The sequence below is a fragment of the Hipposideros armiger genome, unplaced genomic scaffold (assembly GCF_001890085.2).
Source record: "Hipposideros armiger isolate ML-2016 unplaced genomic scaffold, ASM189008v1 scaffold_17, whole genome shotgun sequence".
NCBI lineage: Eukaryota > Metazoa > Chordata > Mammalia > Chiroptera > Hipposideridae > Hipposideros > Hipposideros armiger.
Window position 1 is genome coordinate 1,961,322 of NW_017731367.1, and position 17,397 is coordinate 1,978,718.

Below are 17,397 nucleotides of genomic sequence, written 5' to 3' on the forward strand. Positions count from 1 at the left end.
CAAATCAGACGGTGCCTTAGGACGATACCGGGAGAGAGAAAGCAGATATAGCCATTCTTCCAGGGAGAACCCAGGAGCCAAGAAAAGGCCGGCACGCATCGGCATTGTCTGCATTGTCTTAAACAATGAAAATATAGTAATGAGTTGGTTATTTATTTTTAAAACATTTAAAATTAAAGTGATACCTTTATCAATGTAGAGCATCCTTTTAAAAATACAAAACGACTTTCTTTGTCTTGAATTCTACTGTCTGACAATACAGTGGGTTTAGTTTTCTAGCCAATTGGCAAATTTCTGTCTTTCACAGGAGGATTTAAGCAATTTGCAGTCACTGTTATAACTGACACATTGGCTATTAACTCTGCCACCTTATTTTATGCTGTTTATTTTTTGTATTTTTTTGCTGTTTGCATTCCTTTCCTACAAGGGCCCCACTTTCCCTGTTTTTAGCTTTGCTTATGTTGTAGAAGGTTTACATCCATGTTTTAAGTTCTACTAGGGTTTATCTCTAAGCTTCCCAAAGTGTTTAAAACTTTCATTCCCCTAATTCTCAAGGTAAAAAGTAAGTATTCCCCTGAAAAAATTGGTCTCTTTTCCTTGTTCTGAGGACTTAAAAAAACGACCCCAAGATGGTAATAGTGTGTAAAAGAAACCAAATGCAAAGCCGTGTTGTGTAATTCCTTTTCTACGAAAGTCAGAGTTAGGGATGGTGGCCCTTTGGGTGGCTGAGGGAGCCTCTGGGTCTCTCTCAGGATGACCAACTGCAGGAGTTTCTTCCAGGGCTTCTGGCACCTTCCACAGCTGCTCTCGGTGGGCAAAGCCAGGTGAGCCTTCTCAGTCCAGCTCCACCTGCCTCGGCGGAGGTCCTCCCGGCCCCAATCTTCAGTCCAGGTGGGGTGAGTGGCTTCTTGATGTCTCCTCACCAGCAACTGATGATGAGACATCATTTATGTCCGAAGTTTCATATAAACTTCGGCCATTTAAAATCACTGCTCACAGCCCCAGGGGTGTCAAAGCTGGAGCCGATTTCTCCTGATTCTCCTGAGCAGGTCGCAGGTGAACCCTCTGCAAATAAGTTTTCTCGAGCCTCTCCGAGAAGCCAGTGCATCATGGGACAACCTGCGTTGGAGTCAGAGGAGCCTGGTCAGGAAGTCTTCTCAGTGCTGTCCGTTAACTGTGCGCAGTTTGCAGTGTGCCTTTTAAGTAAGCGAGGAGTGCAAACGTCTCTATGGAGCGCAGCGCAGGAGTATGTAATGGGGGTCAAAGAAGGGCAGAACATAGGGTGCCAGGATGGCAACCCAGAACAAGTTCAAGTACGGCCTTCGAGGAGCAGGTGAGTGGGGGTGCGCGGGGCGTCAGAGTGACAGGAAGTGTGAGACGATAGAGATGATGGGACTTGGATGGAACAAGAATCCCAGTCTCTTCATTTCCCGCTCTGTAACCACTTTTTTATTTTTTATTTTTTTAAGATTTTTATTGGGGATTTGGGGAATGGGAACAGTGCTGGGGAATCAGGGGAAGGGAAACAGACAAGTTGCTGTCCTTTTGTTCTTCAGTCTAGTTGTGCAGGACGTCGCTTCACTGGCCTATGTTGGTATTATCACTGCGTTCTTCCCGGGTGAGGCAGATCAGTTGCAGGCCTCTGGAAGGCCACTCATGGCGGCTCTTGGCAGCTCACACCGGCTGCCAGCCGCTCATGCTGGCTGCCAGCCACACACGGTAGCTCACGGCAGCCCACTGCAGCAGGGGCTGCAGCCTACGCCATCGCTGGTGACCCACGGCAGCCCAGCTCCAGGTCAAGCTGTTGTTCAGCATCTTAGCTGTAGTGGGTGCAGCGTCACTGGCCCTCAAGTGGGATCTGAACTGGGGCCCTGCTGCTCAGAGCTGGCATCCCAAGCCAGCTCTTAACCAACGCGCCACTCGGCCGGCCCAGTACCCACTCTTAAAACTCCACAATGGACACACATTGCACGCTCACTGTTTCCCTTGCCTGGTTTCCTCCTCCCTCTGGACCACTCCTGTTTCTCCACACCACAGATCTTCCTTCTCTGCCCACATAACTGTCGTTCAACTAAAACGAACACTTAGATTTCTTAGCTACTCGTTACTGTCTCTGCTCATTTGGAATTACTTCTCCCTGCTAGCAATAAACCACGAGGCCCTCCAGGTGATGACTCAGCCTAATCAGCCCGGACCATCAAATGCGGGGGCTATGGATGCGGCCCCAGCTCTCTGTTCCAGTCAGGAGGGGTGTGCATGCTCAGGGCTTGCTTTCAGAGCCCCCACGCATCCCAGGTTTAGACAACTACAAAATAAAGTTCTGGGTAAGACTGTGAGTGAAAAGTCAAGTGCTGGTGACTGGAGTGACTTCACAGTCACAGTTGCTAAGCATCACCTAGCGTCCAGGTGTGCCAGGAAACATACCACAACAATAACCGAGGGTGTAAAGAATACAGTGTTGCTGTTGCATGAAACGCGCATGCTGAGAACACTCAGGTAGTGGGGTTGAGCTATCCAACGAGGTATTTTTTGTTGCCTGTGAAATAATGTGAATTTTCCTGCACGTTCTGGATGGATGAACCGCCCCAATAATTCTCTGGGTGAGCCTGCTTGGTGGGCCTCCGCCCATACTGGTTACAATATCTCCTCCGTTCAGAGTAAGCTCGCATGCCAAGCGCCCTTACCTCCTGCAGCTTGATCTCCTCGGGCTGGAGGATGTCCAGCACCCCGCTGCTCTGGATCTCGGGGAGATCCTGCCAGAGGTTGAACTTTGAGTGGGGGTTGCTGAGCAGGCAGATCTGGGGCAGAGCCTTCCTCTCTGGAGGGCTGGCTGGCTCCTCCTCTTCCTCCTCCTCCTCCTCCTCCTCCGGAGTCTCCTCACTGGCTGGGGAACTGTGGCCATCCGCTTGTATTTCTGCATCCTGCTGCCTCCTGGTTTCAATTTCCTGAAGAGTTGATTTATCTCGATATTCCTGATACAGGAGCCCTGAAATCAAATAGAGTTAGAATGAAAAAAGTAAACGATTTCAGACGCAGATATTTCCGAATCACTAAGCCAGGGCTTTGTCCTCTCATCAAGGGCAAGGGCTCTGCCTACGGGCACACGAAGACAGCCAGACCTGGACCTGTCTAGCAAAGGGCTGAACCTCGTCTTCACTTTCTGGGGAGGATCAGCATGCGTGAGTTTTTTCAACAAGGAATAAAGAAACCCCTGAGCTGATTTAACATCCAATCAAGCACGCAGGCTTTCCGCACGCATACTGGGCAAACAACAGGAATCAACGGCTTGACGTGTTAATAACCAGCGTGCGCAAAGCCGATGGAAATGTCTCCATTATGTTTCAGTATCCCACAGGACGCTTCCCACAGTCTTAAATGCTTCCATATTAAAACGCAAGTAAATTCATGTGTGAACTGGGAGTGGTCGTCAATTCTCATTGTCAAGGAAAAGCCAATATTTCATCATCCTTATGATTCAAAAGGGAAACATTCCTTTTTTGCTTTCACAGTTTCAGACTTAACTTCCGTGAGCAATTGTCCTTGAAATAAATGCATTACGAGTATCCAGGGAGATTTGGGCGTGCATATGAATCAGCATAGAGGTGGCACCTCCACAGGGAAAAACCCATGTCAGATATTCTGCAGAGTGGAAGGATTATCTCTTCACATAGGAGCAGAAACCCACGGGAGGTCCTAGCCCAGGGAGATGGGGAGAGGAAGGGAGGGGTTGCCGGGGAGGGGAGCAGGAATGCCATCAGCAGTAAGGCTGGGAGGAGGTGGTCAGACCCTTGGGGTCTTGTCTGTTTGTTGTGCTGTGGAGATGGCAGTCTATCCTGTGGGCAAGAGGGACGCCCAAGAGACCTCAGGCAAGCCGCTCTGGTCTGCGTTTTAGGAGGCCAACAGATGGGAAGAAAGAGGCTGTGACAGTTCTCCAGGAGAGCAACGATGGAGACCTGAGCTGCTGTGGTGATAGGAGGATGGAGCCATGTGCCTGATTCAGGGGACAGTGACAAGGTGGAAGATGGGTCCTGGTGACTGGCTGGTGCTGCTGGGTCACAAATAATATCCAGGTAACCAGCCTGGCAACAAGGTCGGGTGGCCCCACTCAAGGAGAGGAGGAATACAGAAGGAGGGTCCAACTGGGGGATGGGGGTGGTGGAGAGGTCCAGTGGGCAGCTGGACATACCAGTCTGGACAGCAGTCAGGGCCCCTTGATATGTCTATCTATAAAACAAAGATAATTTCCCCAGGAAAGTTCTGATAGGGATAAATGTACCACTTGGAAAGCACTTTCTCATACAATCGTAGTACAAATGTTAGCTATTATCCCTTCTTTATCTAATTGTTAAATATATCTAAACATTAGAAAAAGGAAGGAAAGAAAAACAAACTAACTTTGAAATCCTCAATGTGGCCGGACAGATTATATTCATAAACAGGAACCCAATAAATCTGCCCTGTGGATTAAATTGGTTGGCTTCCAATGCTCCATGACACTAAATTATAAAGCCTTTCTGCAAAGTAGATAGCATTTACTTCAGAAAATGAGGAGCCTGTGATTTTACAATGTTACAATCCAGCAGAATAAAACGGCGTTAATTTGACAAAGGAATGGAAACTGAAGTCCATTCTAAACGCAGTCCAGACTGAAGACAAGGTTAACATCACTACATAAACTGGTTCAGTCATGAGTACAAGATCACTCACTGTTGCTTCTGACACTGAACTGATTGTTCTCCTGTGATTTCGATACTGTATTTTCAGAGGTTTAAAGAAACCAGGTTCCCACAAGTTGACTTGGAGCCTCTTTTCTATGCTTAACACGGCGCCTCCCCCACATAGTAGGTACGCAAATATTTGTTGAATTGAACGCCTTTTTAAAAAGCAGTTTCCCAGCTTCACAAAAGTGTTGAACTAATTTGGCATCTTTTCGAAGGTTCAAAATTACGTCTCATGTATGCAATAGTCGGCAAATCATGGGTAAAAACTATCTCCAACATCATATGCTGAAGAGAGACATAAATATCAGCACTGTGGGTAGCTGGATTGAAAATAATGTTTCTGAAGTCACATTGTGGCAGGCACCATTGGCGGCCTTTCCTCTGTCCCCTTACACCTCTTCCTCCCAGCTGACAGGGGAGGGGTTTTGTTTGGGTGCTGACCCATTCGGTGCTCAGGGAAGAGGGTGAATGTCGACTGATAAAAACTTACTGTGACAGTTCTCTTCCCCTTGCCCGTGGTGGGTTTAGACGTGAGCATGCGACACAGCCGAGGAGAGTAAGGGGACAGCTTACACCTTGAAGAAGGGCTTCTCAAAAAGATGTTCCTCCCTGACAGACACTTGAAGACAAACTGCCCCTTTTTGCTTTCACACATGGCTTCTTGAGGATGTGATGTCTGGAGCTGTGGCAGCCACCTTGTGACATGAAGCTCACATGCTGAGAATGGTGGAGGGAAAGGAGCTGCGCGATGGCTTGGCTTATCCAACTACCTTCAGAGCTTCACTCCAGAACTTCCTACCTCTGGGCTAGAATATTTCTATTGTTTAAAGTCATTTTTTCTGGATAGTCTGTCACTCTCAGCCAAAGACTCCCAATACAAGTAATTTTGGAACTTCCTTAAAACTTCATATTTCTTCCTGAAGTATTTAGAATATGAATTTAAACGCCCATTTTCCTGAAGTTACTGTGATTGCAAAGAGTTGTTTGACACACCGTGTAACCATTTCTCATAACCTGTTTATTGTTACTAGCTTTAAAATTCAGATTACAATAAAAATAGAGTAGCTTTACCTGAGGAGCTATATGCTATGTGATTAAATTTCTGTACTGGATGTACTGTTAATGTATCATGTTTTCCTATTTTATATTTTATACATTCAGCATGCACAACTTTATATGGAAATTGACTTTACTTGTAAAACCTCATACCTGGTACTAGCATATCCATGCAGAGTTAGAAGGCTCAGCTCCCTTCTCTCCTAAGTAGAATGATCTACCCCAGGCTGGCTGTGCCGCCCTGCAAAAGGAAGTTCCCAGCTCCTCTTGGCAAAGCCACCGGAGTCATTCAAATTCTTACTTTCTATAGAGAATAATTTTTTTCTTGGAAGTTTCAATTTGAAGGATTCAAAAGGGCAGGGAATCCTTTTCTTTTTTTTACTGAGCACCTTCTATGTGCCGAACATGTGTCAGGTGCCAGGGACAACAACAGTAGCGCGTGTGCACACATGCACACACATAGCCAATCGCAGGGTCTCCGGGTCCATGATCCGAGACAGTCATGTACCACATCATGCAGAATGCTGGCAAAATTCTGTGCTGGCTTCCATGGGAGCCACTGCAAAATCCGACGCGGTGGTCAGCAAAATGCCCAGGTATTCATTCCACTTTCCTCCACCCTCAGTCCCACTGTGTCTTTAGGATCCTCTCATCCTTTCCTGACACCTGGCAAAGAATTCACTTCATTCACAGAGCTAAAGGCAGGTGGGGCTGGTGTAGGAATCTGCTTAGCACAGGACTCAAGTCTAGGATGAAGGATGTGAGAAGAAGGCAGTGACAGCTCTGTGCTGTCATTCAACGTATCTGTTGAGCACTTTCTATGGATCCAGCCCAGGAGCCAGAAACAGGTAGTTGCCACTATACCAGCAGATATTTACAGGGGGCCAGGAGAGAAAAGACTCAAATGTCCGTCTCTACTGTTTACCACACGAGGAAATTGAGGGCCAGGCAGGGCAGGTATCAGAGCTCAGGGCCCCTGACTTGGGGCTTACGGCACTGGCCCAACAAGTCCAGCCATCTCAGGAGGTATCTCCACATGCCCATGTGCAGGCAGGAGCCTCTCTCCACGAGAAGAGGAGCCCCCCCCCCTCCATGTCCTTCCTAATCGTGACATTGATCTTAACCAAAGAGGATCCCATTCAAGGAGGTGGAGGAGGCCTAGGCTTCCAGTGTTTGCCAAGGCATAGGTGGCCCTCCTCATTAGGGACAATGCGGCAAGGAGGTGGGAGAAAGGGGTTCTCAGGAATCTGTTCTCAGATCAGCCCCTTTCCATTGCCCCAGAACACAATGGGGAAAGCCGCCACCACCATCACCACCCGGGCTGACACGCAGGGGGCCTGCAGGAAACAAAATTCCTGGAGTCAGCAGCATAACAGCATTTGGTGTGCGCTCCACCCCCTCAGCTCTGCAAGGGCTCAGTTCCTCTCAGGGAAAATCCCCTGCCAGGGAAGAGTGGGCCGCCCCAAGTCTCCCAAACGCAGGGTCTCCTTGGGCAACAGATGCTCCACTTCCACTGGAGGCACTTCGTTTCTGTCTGAGCGTTTGGAGTGGAGGACAATAATGATGTTTAGGGGACAAATTTTCCAAACCTTGAAATTTTAACTTAACAGATAGACTGTCTGCTGCTCTGACACTGAAGAACAGAAAGATTTTTTTAGCAGCCGGTACCATTTTCCGAATGACGGAACCCACGTTACACATTCAGTGCCGCCACTGGTGACAATGGTGAGCACTAGTTGGATGTCATCAGCAATTTTTTACTTTTAAACGCAAACGCTCACGTTGTTGGGACGCCTTTTCAATCCACTTTCTGCATTCACAGGGCTTCAGCTGCAAGTGTGCTGGAGCCAGACACCTGCAGGCTGTGCCCCACACCTCCTGGCCATGTTCCTGGAAAGGCAGGTGGAGCCAGGCTTCCCTTCCTAACCCAGGAGCCTGGCGGGAGGGGGTGGGGGAAACGGGCTCCCGCTTTCTCTCTACCTTCCCTTCCCACCCTGTGCAAAGTCGGCCACGCCTCCTCTTCTTGAATTGCACGGTCAGCCTGGCTCACTCCAGGAACGTCCCCCCCTCTGCCCCCACCCCCATCCGGACAGATTCCCTCTCTTTCCAGGTCTTCCCAGCCCCTCTCAGGCCAGGGTTCATGAAGCCCTCCGTCCCGCATGGCCCAGCAGTGCCTCGCCCTGGTCTTTCTGGCGTTAGTGACAAGGGGGCAGAAAGCCCTCCCCCAGGACAAGGCACCTCTCAGGACAGAGCAGGACAGAAATGCATTTGCGAAAGCCCAATTATACAGCACTGTTAAAACGTGGCAGTTGTGCCTGTGGAACCACTGAGAACCAAATATGCCCAAACGTTCCTTAGCCACGTCAGATACATTTGCTCCCAGAAATGCAAGGGGCATCTCACAAGCAAGGGGCCCCTCAGAGTCCACCCGGGGCCCAGGTTTCGCCCTTGAAGCCCGGCCGCCGCCGCGGCACCCACCTATTTGTTCGATGAGGTTCCTCCAGGAGTCGGCGGGAATGGGGTGGATCATCTGCAGGGCCTCGGTGAGCGTGGCGGGGCTGTCGGCCAGCGCCGGGCACTCCTCGGGCGTCGCCCCATTTCCCAGGGTGGAGGACGACTCGCTGCCAGAGAGAAGAAGGGGCCGGGCCGGTTATTTTTAAGCAACGACACACCTCGGCTAGTTGGCGAGAGGCGTCCGCACACGGGGCCTTGGCCAGCTGGACCCGCCCGGGACCGTCCAGGCGGAGCGGACGCCGCCCCTCTCGGCCAGGCGGGCCCCACAGGCGCTTTCTGTCACCGCACCCGGGCGCGACCGGGTGATTCATGCCCACACCAGCTTGCCCAAACCTTCATGTTTTCAGAGCTCGCGGGCAGGCGTCGGAAACTTGGCGCGCCCTGCCCGCTCCGCGGCGCCGCCCGGACGCCCCGACGGGTCCCGCGGCCAGGAGCCCGGCCGGCGCTGCGCCCCCGGCGCGCCCGCAGTTACACGGCCCCGGCCCCGTTCTGGCTCCGGTCCTCCCGTCCCAGTGCCTCGCGGAGGAGAGAAGGGGCGCCGAGCCAGACCAGCGTGCCCGGGGGCGCCTTGGAGAGGGCGTGGGAGGCGGCGTGGACAGGGACGGGGGCGTCGGCGGCCCCGGCCCGGACGCACCCCCAACCCCAGGCGGGTGCCCGCACCGCGGAGACCGTGCGTGGGAGTGGGGGGCGGCAGAGCCCACGCGGCAGAGGCCGCGGGGGTCGGCGTCCGCTGCGGAGAGCCAGAGCTGGGGCCAGAGGCGCGCGGGGGCGACACGCGGGGGTCCAGACGGCCGCTTGTCCTCACCTGCCGGGCAGGTGTCCTGCCGCCGAGTCGCGCGCGTCGCTCTCCGAGGGGGAGCTGTCGTGGTCCACCGCGCAGGCTGCGCTGAAGGCTGCGGCCAGCAGCTCCATAGGGGCCAGCGGCCCGGCGGGCGCCGGGGCCGGATCGGGGGCCTCGCTGGGGGCCCGGGGCCGGGCCGGAGGCGACGAGCGGGCTGCGGAGCGGGGTCGCAGCGCGCGCGGCTGGAGCTGGAGCTGGAGCTGCCGCCGCTGCCGAGCGCTCCCGCAGGCGGGCGGGCGCGCGCGCGCGCCTGGAGGCACCCGCGGTTGCCACGGCAACGAGGCTGGCGGGAGGGGCGCGCGCGGCGGGGGCGAGGCCGGGCGGCAAAGGGGCGGGGAAGCCGGGGCCGGGCGCAACCCCGTGCCCGCGGGCGAGGACAGCCGCTCCGGACCTCCCACCCTGCCCGCGCCTCCCCTCCGGGGCCCGGCGGGGCGGGGGAGAGCAGGGCAGCGTGCGTGGGGGCTGGTGAGCGGCGCCCTGGGCTTCCCGCCCCCTCCTCGCCTCCTGGACCACACCGGCTCGCGAGGAGAACTTGGAAAGCACTGGCGAGGTGACCCTTTGCCCTCAACGCTCTAGAGCCTCCGCTCCGATCAGGCAGCGCATCCTCTGTGGTTCCCCCGCAAGGACCAGCCCGGGGACCCCCGCCTCTGCTACCCCAGGCACAGCCTCGGAGGAGTGCGTCCTCGCTGGAGGTGCCTATGTCCGAGGGAGTCCGAGGCAGAGACGGGGGTCTCTGAGAGCCCCTTGCACACCTGCTCCTGACCCTGACCAGGGAGAGGGGGCCAGATCGGAGGCCTTTTCCAGGCGTGTCTGGCCGACCTCAGCCACCCTCAGGCCCTGGTGGTCCAGGATGGGTTATGGGGGAGCTCGGGAGAAACAAAGTGCCCCCAAATCCCCCACCCGGTTTCCCTACCCGGGTCACGTTGACTCTTGGAATCTGCACCTACGTGTTAGCTAGGTGGATCCGCTTCTGGATACAGAAAGCAAGCAAAAACTGGAGTCAAGTGGAGTTTGAGTGATCCCATGTGACGAGGCAATCTAGAGGGATTTTCGCCCATCAAGACCGACTGGTCCGCTCCCCGTTGTCCTTTCTGAGGCCAGCCCGCCCGCTTTCCTTGAAGGACGCTGCTGACAGCGGCTGCTTCTGTGGACCAGGGTCAGTTCTGATGGCTAGGGACGGAGGATAGATACCTTGGGCAGGGGGTGGAGCGGAAAATCTTCCTCTGCACGTTCCACTTACTGGAATTTAACAAGTTCCTTGTTTTTGGATGCAAATACTGGTGGGAAGGGTTCGGTTACTAGTTGGTAGTTGACTTGAATAGGCTCCTTAGCCAGCTGTTTAGAACATGGCAGGTGTGGTAAAGGGAGAGTTTGGGGCAGGAAAGGAAAGAAAACCCGCTTGGGAGGGGGTGTTGCCTGGAAGGGAACTCCCCTCCCCACACCAGGGTTGCAGCCCATGGCCCCGCCCACTCCATCCTCCCCCAGTTCTGACTCCAGGAAAGGGGCTCAGGGTGACCACAGGCCAGTTCCTACGGCTACCACTTAACCCTAGTTCCCCTGAGGGGCCAGAATGCACAGGCCTGCTCTCCCCTTGCCCTGAAGGTCTCAGAATATCTCCCTGACAACCTTCTGCTCTCCTGTTTCCAAGCCAAGCCCCTCCCGTCCGTGACTCCTCCACACAGCTTCAGACAGCCCTCTCCAGATCTCTGCTCACTGGCCATCTCTGCCTGGATGTCTGCTGAGCCTCCACCAGTGCACTCACATCTCCCCACTGCCACCAGCAGCCAAGCAGCCAAGCAGCCAACCAGGAGGCCAGGCAGAAGGTGAGAGCTGCCACCCCACATGTCAGTGCCCCACTGAGCCCCCAAAGAGTTTTAAAGCAGTACCCCCCTCCTTGGCATTTGGACCTCTCCCCACCCAGTTCACTGTCTCTGACCCCTTTCTAAACTCTGGGTCTGCTTTGGTCTTAAGTTGGCGTGCCATCCCCTGACGATGCAGGCCAGCCTCCTGGCACTGTAACGGGGGTCTTCCCCAGGTGTCCCATTCCTTGCCGGCTTCCTCAGGCTACTGTCCTCGCCGGCTCCTCTGAGACTTTGGTCTCACTACGCCCTTGTCCAGGCTCTGGGCTTTGGCAAGTCCTGCTCCCACTACTAGGACGCTGCTCCCTGGGGCAAGTCTTCACTCTCGCAGGTCAAGGCGCATCAGGCCGTCCTGCCCAGGTCCTTTCCCCTGTGTACCCAGCAGCATTGCCTGGCACTGTGATTCTCTGTGAACAGGGCCATCCTGACACTAAGCTCTGGGCTCCGCCAGGGTGGGCATCATGATGTCTTACTCTTCTTTCATCGGGGTCCAAGGAAGAGCAGTGTATGGGCAATCGCGAGGACCTACTGCTTTGCAGGGTTTCGCTACTCCTTCAATTGAATGTAACATTAAGTGAAGCTGTTACTTTCACACTTTGCTGCACCAAGGAGAAAAGATTAATTTTTTTAAATCAAAATATTCAAGTGAAATTACATATATTAAGGTGAGCATAATAAAACCTTCCAATTGAAAAATAAGCTAAAAATATCCTCCTAATTATAAAATCAGTTTAGAAAGTCACAGTTCTGAAGGCATATAACCTTAAGCTAAATTCCCCATGTTCTATTTTTTATCATGTTTGGTGCTTATTAGGCAAGCTATGACTAAAATCTCCATTCACCTGACATTTTGCTCACAGTATACTTTATTCACACAATAAAGTATAGATAAATATTTCAAATATACCTCATTAGCACATGGTAAGTGCTCTATATGTATTTAAGAAATTAATTGTATGTGTTAAAGAAAATGTTTAGTGTTAAAAAGAACGAAACAGGCCAAAAGGGAGTCACTTTTGCTCAGCCACCTCACCAAACCAAAACTTAGTAACCAAACCTAATTGCAGTTTCAGCCTCTTCCAGGAGTAGAAGTCTAAAGGAATCAGTATGGAATTTCCTGGCCATCACTAGTGAGGTAATCTGCTTGACAAAACCCTGTCTTCCCCTAAGGGAAGGTGTCCTTGCTGAAATAACCCACTTTTAACTTCTTAGCCCCACCCTCTTTTCTGCCTATAAAAACCCTTTTCATTTGGTACTCCTCATCAGAGCATCCTTCTGCTTGCTAGATGGGACACTGTCCAATTCGTGAATCATGTAATAAAGCCAATTAGATCTTCATATTTACTCGGCTGATTTATGTCCTTTAACATTAGTTATTTTATATATTTTATCTAAAGATTGTTTCTTTTGGATTATAAAAGGTAAATATTGGGGAAAAAATGGATCCTTATTTGGTATAGCTACCTCGGCGTTCAGGAGTCCTCAGGTATGTTTATAAAATGTTACCTTATTCTGAGGGAGAATTGCTAGAAGCAGAAGGAAGTTTAGAAATAATCTGGTCCAACACTTTTATTTTACAAAAAAAGAAGCAGAACCAGAAGGTAAAAACGACAAGCCCAAGATCACAGAGCTTGCTAATAGAACTACATGCTCGTAATGCAAGACTGTGTTGTAAGGGCAACTACACATTTCTGTTTACTCATTCTAAATATTTTTAGAGTTACACGGTCTGTCACCAGACAATCAAATATTAAAACACATTTGTATTCTTAAATCTAGTGGGGTATTCATGGCTTGGATCTTTTTTTTTTTTTTGGTAATGAGATAATCCTCAAATATATGTTGGAAACTTCTAGAAACAGGTGCTTGGCAACTTTTAATTAACCGTATCTTTTAAATCCATAAACACAGCTTATTTTTGTCACTCTCAAAAGACTTTTTCAGTTGCTTTGAAAATCAACCAATTTAAACTGTGCAGACAGCAACCAGCAGTAAATCCACAGAAGGCTACAGACTCAAGGGATAAATGGACCCCCCCAAATCTAGGAAAAGGACAAGGCCTACATAGTCTTTCTTACTGATGCTCCAAGAAACCCAGGAAACCATATTTAATGGATGCAAAGATTTCTCCACAAGGAGACTTGCCAAAAGTAGATTGTTCTATTGTGGTCGGAAGTATTTTACTGGAGAGGTGAAGGTGGAGATCTTTCCTTAGTTTTGATTATAAGGATAATTTGTAAATGTGGGATTGTAACATGTTGTGGAAATAAGTTAAAAACACAATCATTTTAGCCCTGTGTTGTAAAGCATCAATCGTACTGAAAGAGAGGCCTGGCCTTTCCTGGTCTCCTGGGAAGTGATCTCTGTCTGAGAAGTGTGTCTTTGCTTACCTGGGGGCCTGGGGCTACACTAGAAAAGGTGGGGGCTTTGGGCCATGTGACGATAGCTCCAGAGGGACTGAACCTGAGGTCAGCCACCTGTGTGGTCAACCAATTCTAGGTAACCAAGCTCCAATAAAATCTCTGAACACTCGGGCTCAGGTGAGCTTCCCTGGTTGGCAATATCGTCACACCTTGTTGCTGGGGAATGTTAGTGCTGTTGACGGCACTGTGGGGCCAAGACAATTGGAAATTCTGAGTAGAACTTTTCTGGACTCTGTCCAATGCATCTCTTCCCTTGGCTGATTTAAATCTATAGCCTTTCACTGTAATAAACTGTAACCTATAACCATGAGTATAACAGCTCTCAGTGAGTTCTGAGGTCTTCATGCGAATTGTTGAAACTGGGGGTGGTCTTGGTGACCCCTGAACTCTGCAGTTGGTGTCAGAGACAGGGTGGCGTTGTGGGCTGTCCCCTAACTTCACAAGCCTCTCGTCTGATTTAGAGGACAGCAGCCGCATCCCCTCTAACAACCTTTTCCTTGGTCTCTTTTCTCCTTCAGTCTGCCCTCTGCATAGCTGCCAATCAGTTTTCCTCAGACATATCTGATTCCACACGTGTCATCTTAACTGACTTCCCAGGACCTTGCTGGTAATTAATTCACTGCTGATGGAGTTTAATGTGCAGCCCAGGCTGGGGCTGCCCGGAAGAAAGCTGGATCACCCCCGAGATCCCGCGTGGCCCTCCCTTTGCTCTGAGAGTGCTTCCTGTTGCATGGTTTCTCTCACCAGCAGACTTGAGATTTTGGAGGGCAGCTATGAAGATGCCATCGATGTCTGCATCCCCAGCACCCAGCACATCCAGGAAGCATCAGGAAACAGATGGGGAATAAGTAAAGAGGCAGAAGTGGGTAGGTGTTATGTTGACATTTCCTTGATTTCAGTCTTTCTTCTACAGCTATTGAATGTAGCAGCAGCACTGCCTTGGTGTCACATCCTGCCCTTTGGTCAGTGAAGACGTTTCTGTAACTGACCTCTTTGGAAACTAACAGGCTTCTAAGGTTGGTGCCACAAGCTTGGGGGAGGTAGCTGTGACCTGTTGTGAGGAGTCAAAAACCCCATTAAAACTGGACTCACTGTTTTGGTGAAGTGAGAAGTGTTTTGTTTTTGTTCTTTTTTGACATGGTTGCTATGGTGGACGGTTGGTACAGTTTTGGTTAAACAGGGAGAAGCCCAGAGGGATGCAGGGATGTATACGAACCTGTCTGGTTTAAGGAGATGTGCTAGCATTGGATAGGTTTTAATGATTATGGGAGGCAGGCATTGAAATTTTAGAGCTGAATTGCAGAAGATTTCATATTGCTATGCTGAATACATTTTCAGAATCAAAAATAGGAGGTGACGCTTTGCTCCACTTTCAGGCGTGAGAGGCAGCCTGGGTGATGCTGCCTGGTTAGTGAAATGTTAGAATTTCCAAAGCATTTTGATGGTTTACATGTCCGTAGCAGTGTCCTTAAAATGCTGGGACAAAGGGTGGCCATATCTTCCATTATGAGATGCAGACAATTGGATGGCCTTGATAGAAATGTATTTCTCAAAATAAGCTCCCCGAAAGACTCGTGGATAAGATGCTATAATCCTTGTGTTTATTTGAAACTGTGAAAAATGGAAGAGGGCCTGGGCTGTGTGTTTTTTTGGAATATCCCTACTAAGGAGCCTGGAACACATAGGGTCCAAGGATTTGGGCTGTGGGCGATGTTATGGGCATTTGACATCGCCCTCCAGAAAGGTTGTCCAGATTCAAGGAGACCTAAGGAAAAGTACTGTTATTTCAGGATACGTTGAGGATAAAATTTGGAGAAAATGAGATAAGGAGTTGCCTGGACACACATAGTTTACATTTTAGGTTGTGGTAATGGGGGTTCATATACTGTTAATTGGAACTCCAACTGTAAAGGAACCAATAAATAACCTACTTCCTTCCACTTAGCTTTATTCATTTTAAGTCACCTTATAAACTATATAGTTAGATCTAATATAGTCCTATATGTAGTGAGTCCTATAATGTATTATACAAAGAGAGATTATTATTATTATTACTACTACTACTACTACTACTACTACTAATACTAATACTAATACTAATACTACTATTTAGGAAGGCTGCATTTAGCACTAAAATACCTTCACTATTGTAATGGAGAATGTATTGCCCTAACCATAAATCAAATGTAGCAAAACTATTTAAGGTATGAAATGAGAAAGAAAAGTTGTCCATTCATAAACTAAGTAGACTTGAAGGAATAGCATGTCTTTAGCAAAATTAATAACTAGAAATTATTCACACATTATTCCTTAAACATTGCAAATAACTGGATTTTAGAGAAGTATTTTCCATAACAAGAAATAGTATGATACCCTTTTATCCTATCGATACAAACCCCTCATCCTTAACATCCAGTAGAAAGAATATTTTTTGTTGAGTCGCCAAAACTAAGCATTCAAGGATGTAGAGTCTCATAAAAAGGCCAATATGTGTTTGGTAGAGACCAGTCACTTCACGAGAGCTGTTAGAGACATGAAAGAGGTGTAACCGCCAGACAAAGTGCCCGTTTGGGTCCTGGACTGCCCAGCGTAAGGTTGATGAAAATGTATTCCCAGGAATGCAAAGCTTTTGACTACTATTGATATCTCTATCTTGAAGGCTCAAATAAGGGAACTGGGGATAGCAGCGTAGAAATTAGCACCAAACAAATGAATGCTATCCTAAAGAGCGAGCACGATATTTCAAAAACATACCAGATGCACAGCTATCAAAGAGGTGTAAAAACGAACAGGCAGTTAGCCAAGGCTTGGAAATGGTCATTTCCCTCTGGGGATGGGTGTGTGAATTTGGACCACCTTTCTGGATGGCAACTTGGACCACCCATATCAGAAATCTGCAAAGGTTCATACCTTTAGTGAAGTGATTCTACTTCTAGGAATATATCTTAAGGAACTGCAAGAATCCATGTGAAAAAATTAGCTATAAGAATGTTTATTTTAGTGTTATTTATATAAAACTGAAATATTTGGAGTAACCTGAATGTCCACTAATAGAAGATTGACTATCTAAATTATGACATACCTCTAAAATGGAATGTCATTAAACATGATATTTAAAATATTTAATACTCTGGAAAGATGTCCATAATATATTGAATAGACAAGTGGATTCCCAAACTGGATGGTAGTATGATCTTATTTGGTTTAGAAATAGAGTTATCGAGATGGAATTTTAGGGACATGTGTATCTTTGAAAAAGGACTGGAAGGACAATCACAAAAACACTTCTCAGTACCTGTGGTTGATTAGTCAGAGTCTGAGGGAATTTTCCTCTTTTTACTCACATGTGTTTAAAAATTTTTCTACAATAAATGTGTCACTTATGTAATAAGGGAGGGAAAGTTACTTAAAACAACAACAACATCAGTCCCTTAATTGCATAAATTTAGAGTGTGAGTTTAAAAGTATTCACATAACCAGAGGGAATCTTGATGAACTTGAAAACTTGGGCTGAGCTGTTTTGTGTTCTCTAGATTTACCTGGGGGAAAACACCTCAATTCGTTACATAAATCTGTCTTTTCAAAAGCGCTTCAGTTCCCAAAGAATCACGAATTCCAATTTTACAGTAGATTACTTCTTGGCATCTCTAAAATTAAAGCACTTACTTGATATTCTAATCTGCCTGGTTATAAAAACAATGTTTTTCCAGAAATTCCCCCTTTCCTTCCATAAATCAACATGTACGATTCCAAACCAGAATGCATCTTCCTGCTCTGTTGAAGTCATGGTCCCATCAAAGGCGCCGTCACAGACGTCACTGCCTCCCATCAAAGGCAGGTCTCCCTAACACCACAGCCCCTCCCTGCCCCCCTGCTGCATCCCACCTGTGCAAGCTCAAATGCCACCTCCTCTGTGAAGCCCGACCCCCGCATCCATCCCACAGCTGGCTGTACTGGCGCACTCTCAGGGGCTCCTGTAGCAC

General features: G+C 49.1%; 1 protein-coding gene and 1 long non-coding RNA gene across 2 annotated transcripts in view; one reads left to right on the forward strand and one right to left on the reverse strand.

The window, feature by feature from the left end:
- Positions 1-9,357, reverse strand: part of NGEF (neuronal guanine nucleotide exchange factor) — a 37,797-nt gene extending 28,440 nt beyond the window's left edge. Inside the window, exons 1-3 of the mRNA XM_019629108.1 lie at positions 9,097-9,357; positions 8,256-8,398; positions 2,685-2,986 (exon numbers count right to left, since the gene is read on the reverse strand). Coding sequence (XP_019484653.1) covers positions 2,685-2,986; positions 8,256-8,398; positions 9,097-9,203 — 552 coding nt within the window. The 5' untranslated portion in view covers positions 9,204-9,357. The remainder of the gene's footprint in view (positions 1-2,684; positions 2,987-8,255; positions 8,399-9,096) is intronic.
- Positions 3,002-7,201, forward strand: LOC109374488 (uncharacterized). Its single transcript, XR_002122395.1, has 3 exons — positions 3,002-3,179; positions 3,893-4,070; positions 5,250-7,201. It is a non-coding gene; the product is annotated as an uncharacterized LOC109374488 (long non-coding RNA).
- Positions 9,358-17,397: the final 8,040 nt, after the last annotated feature.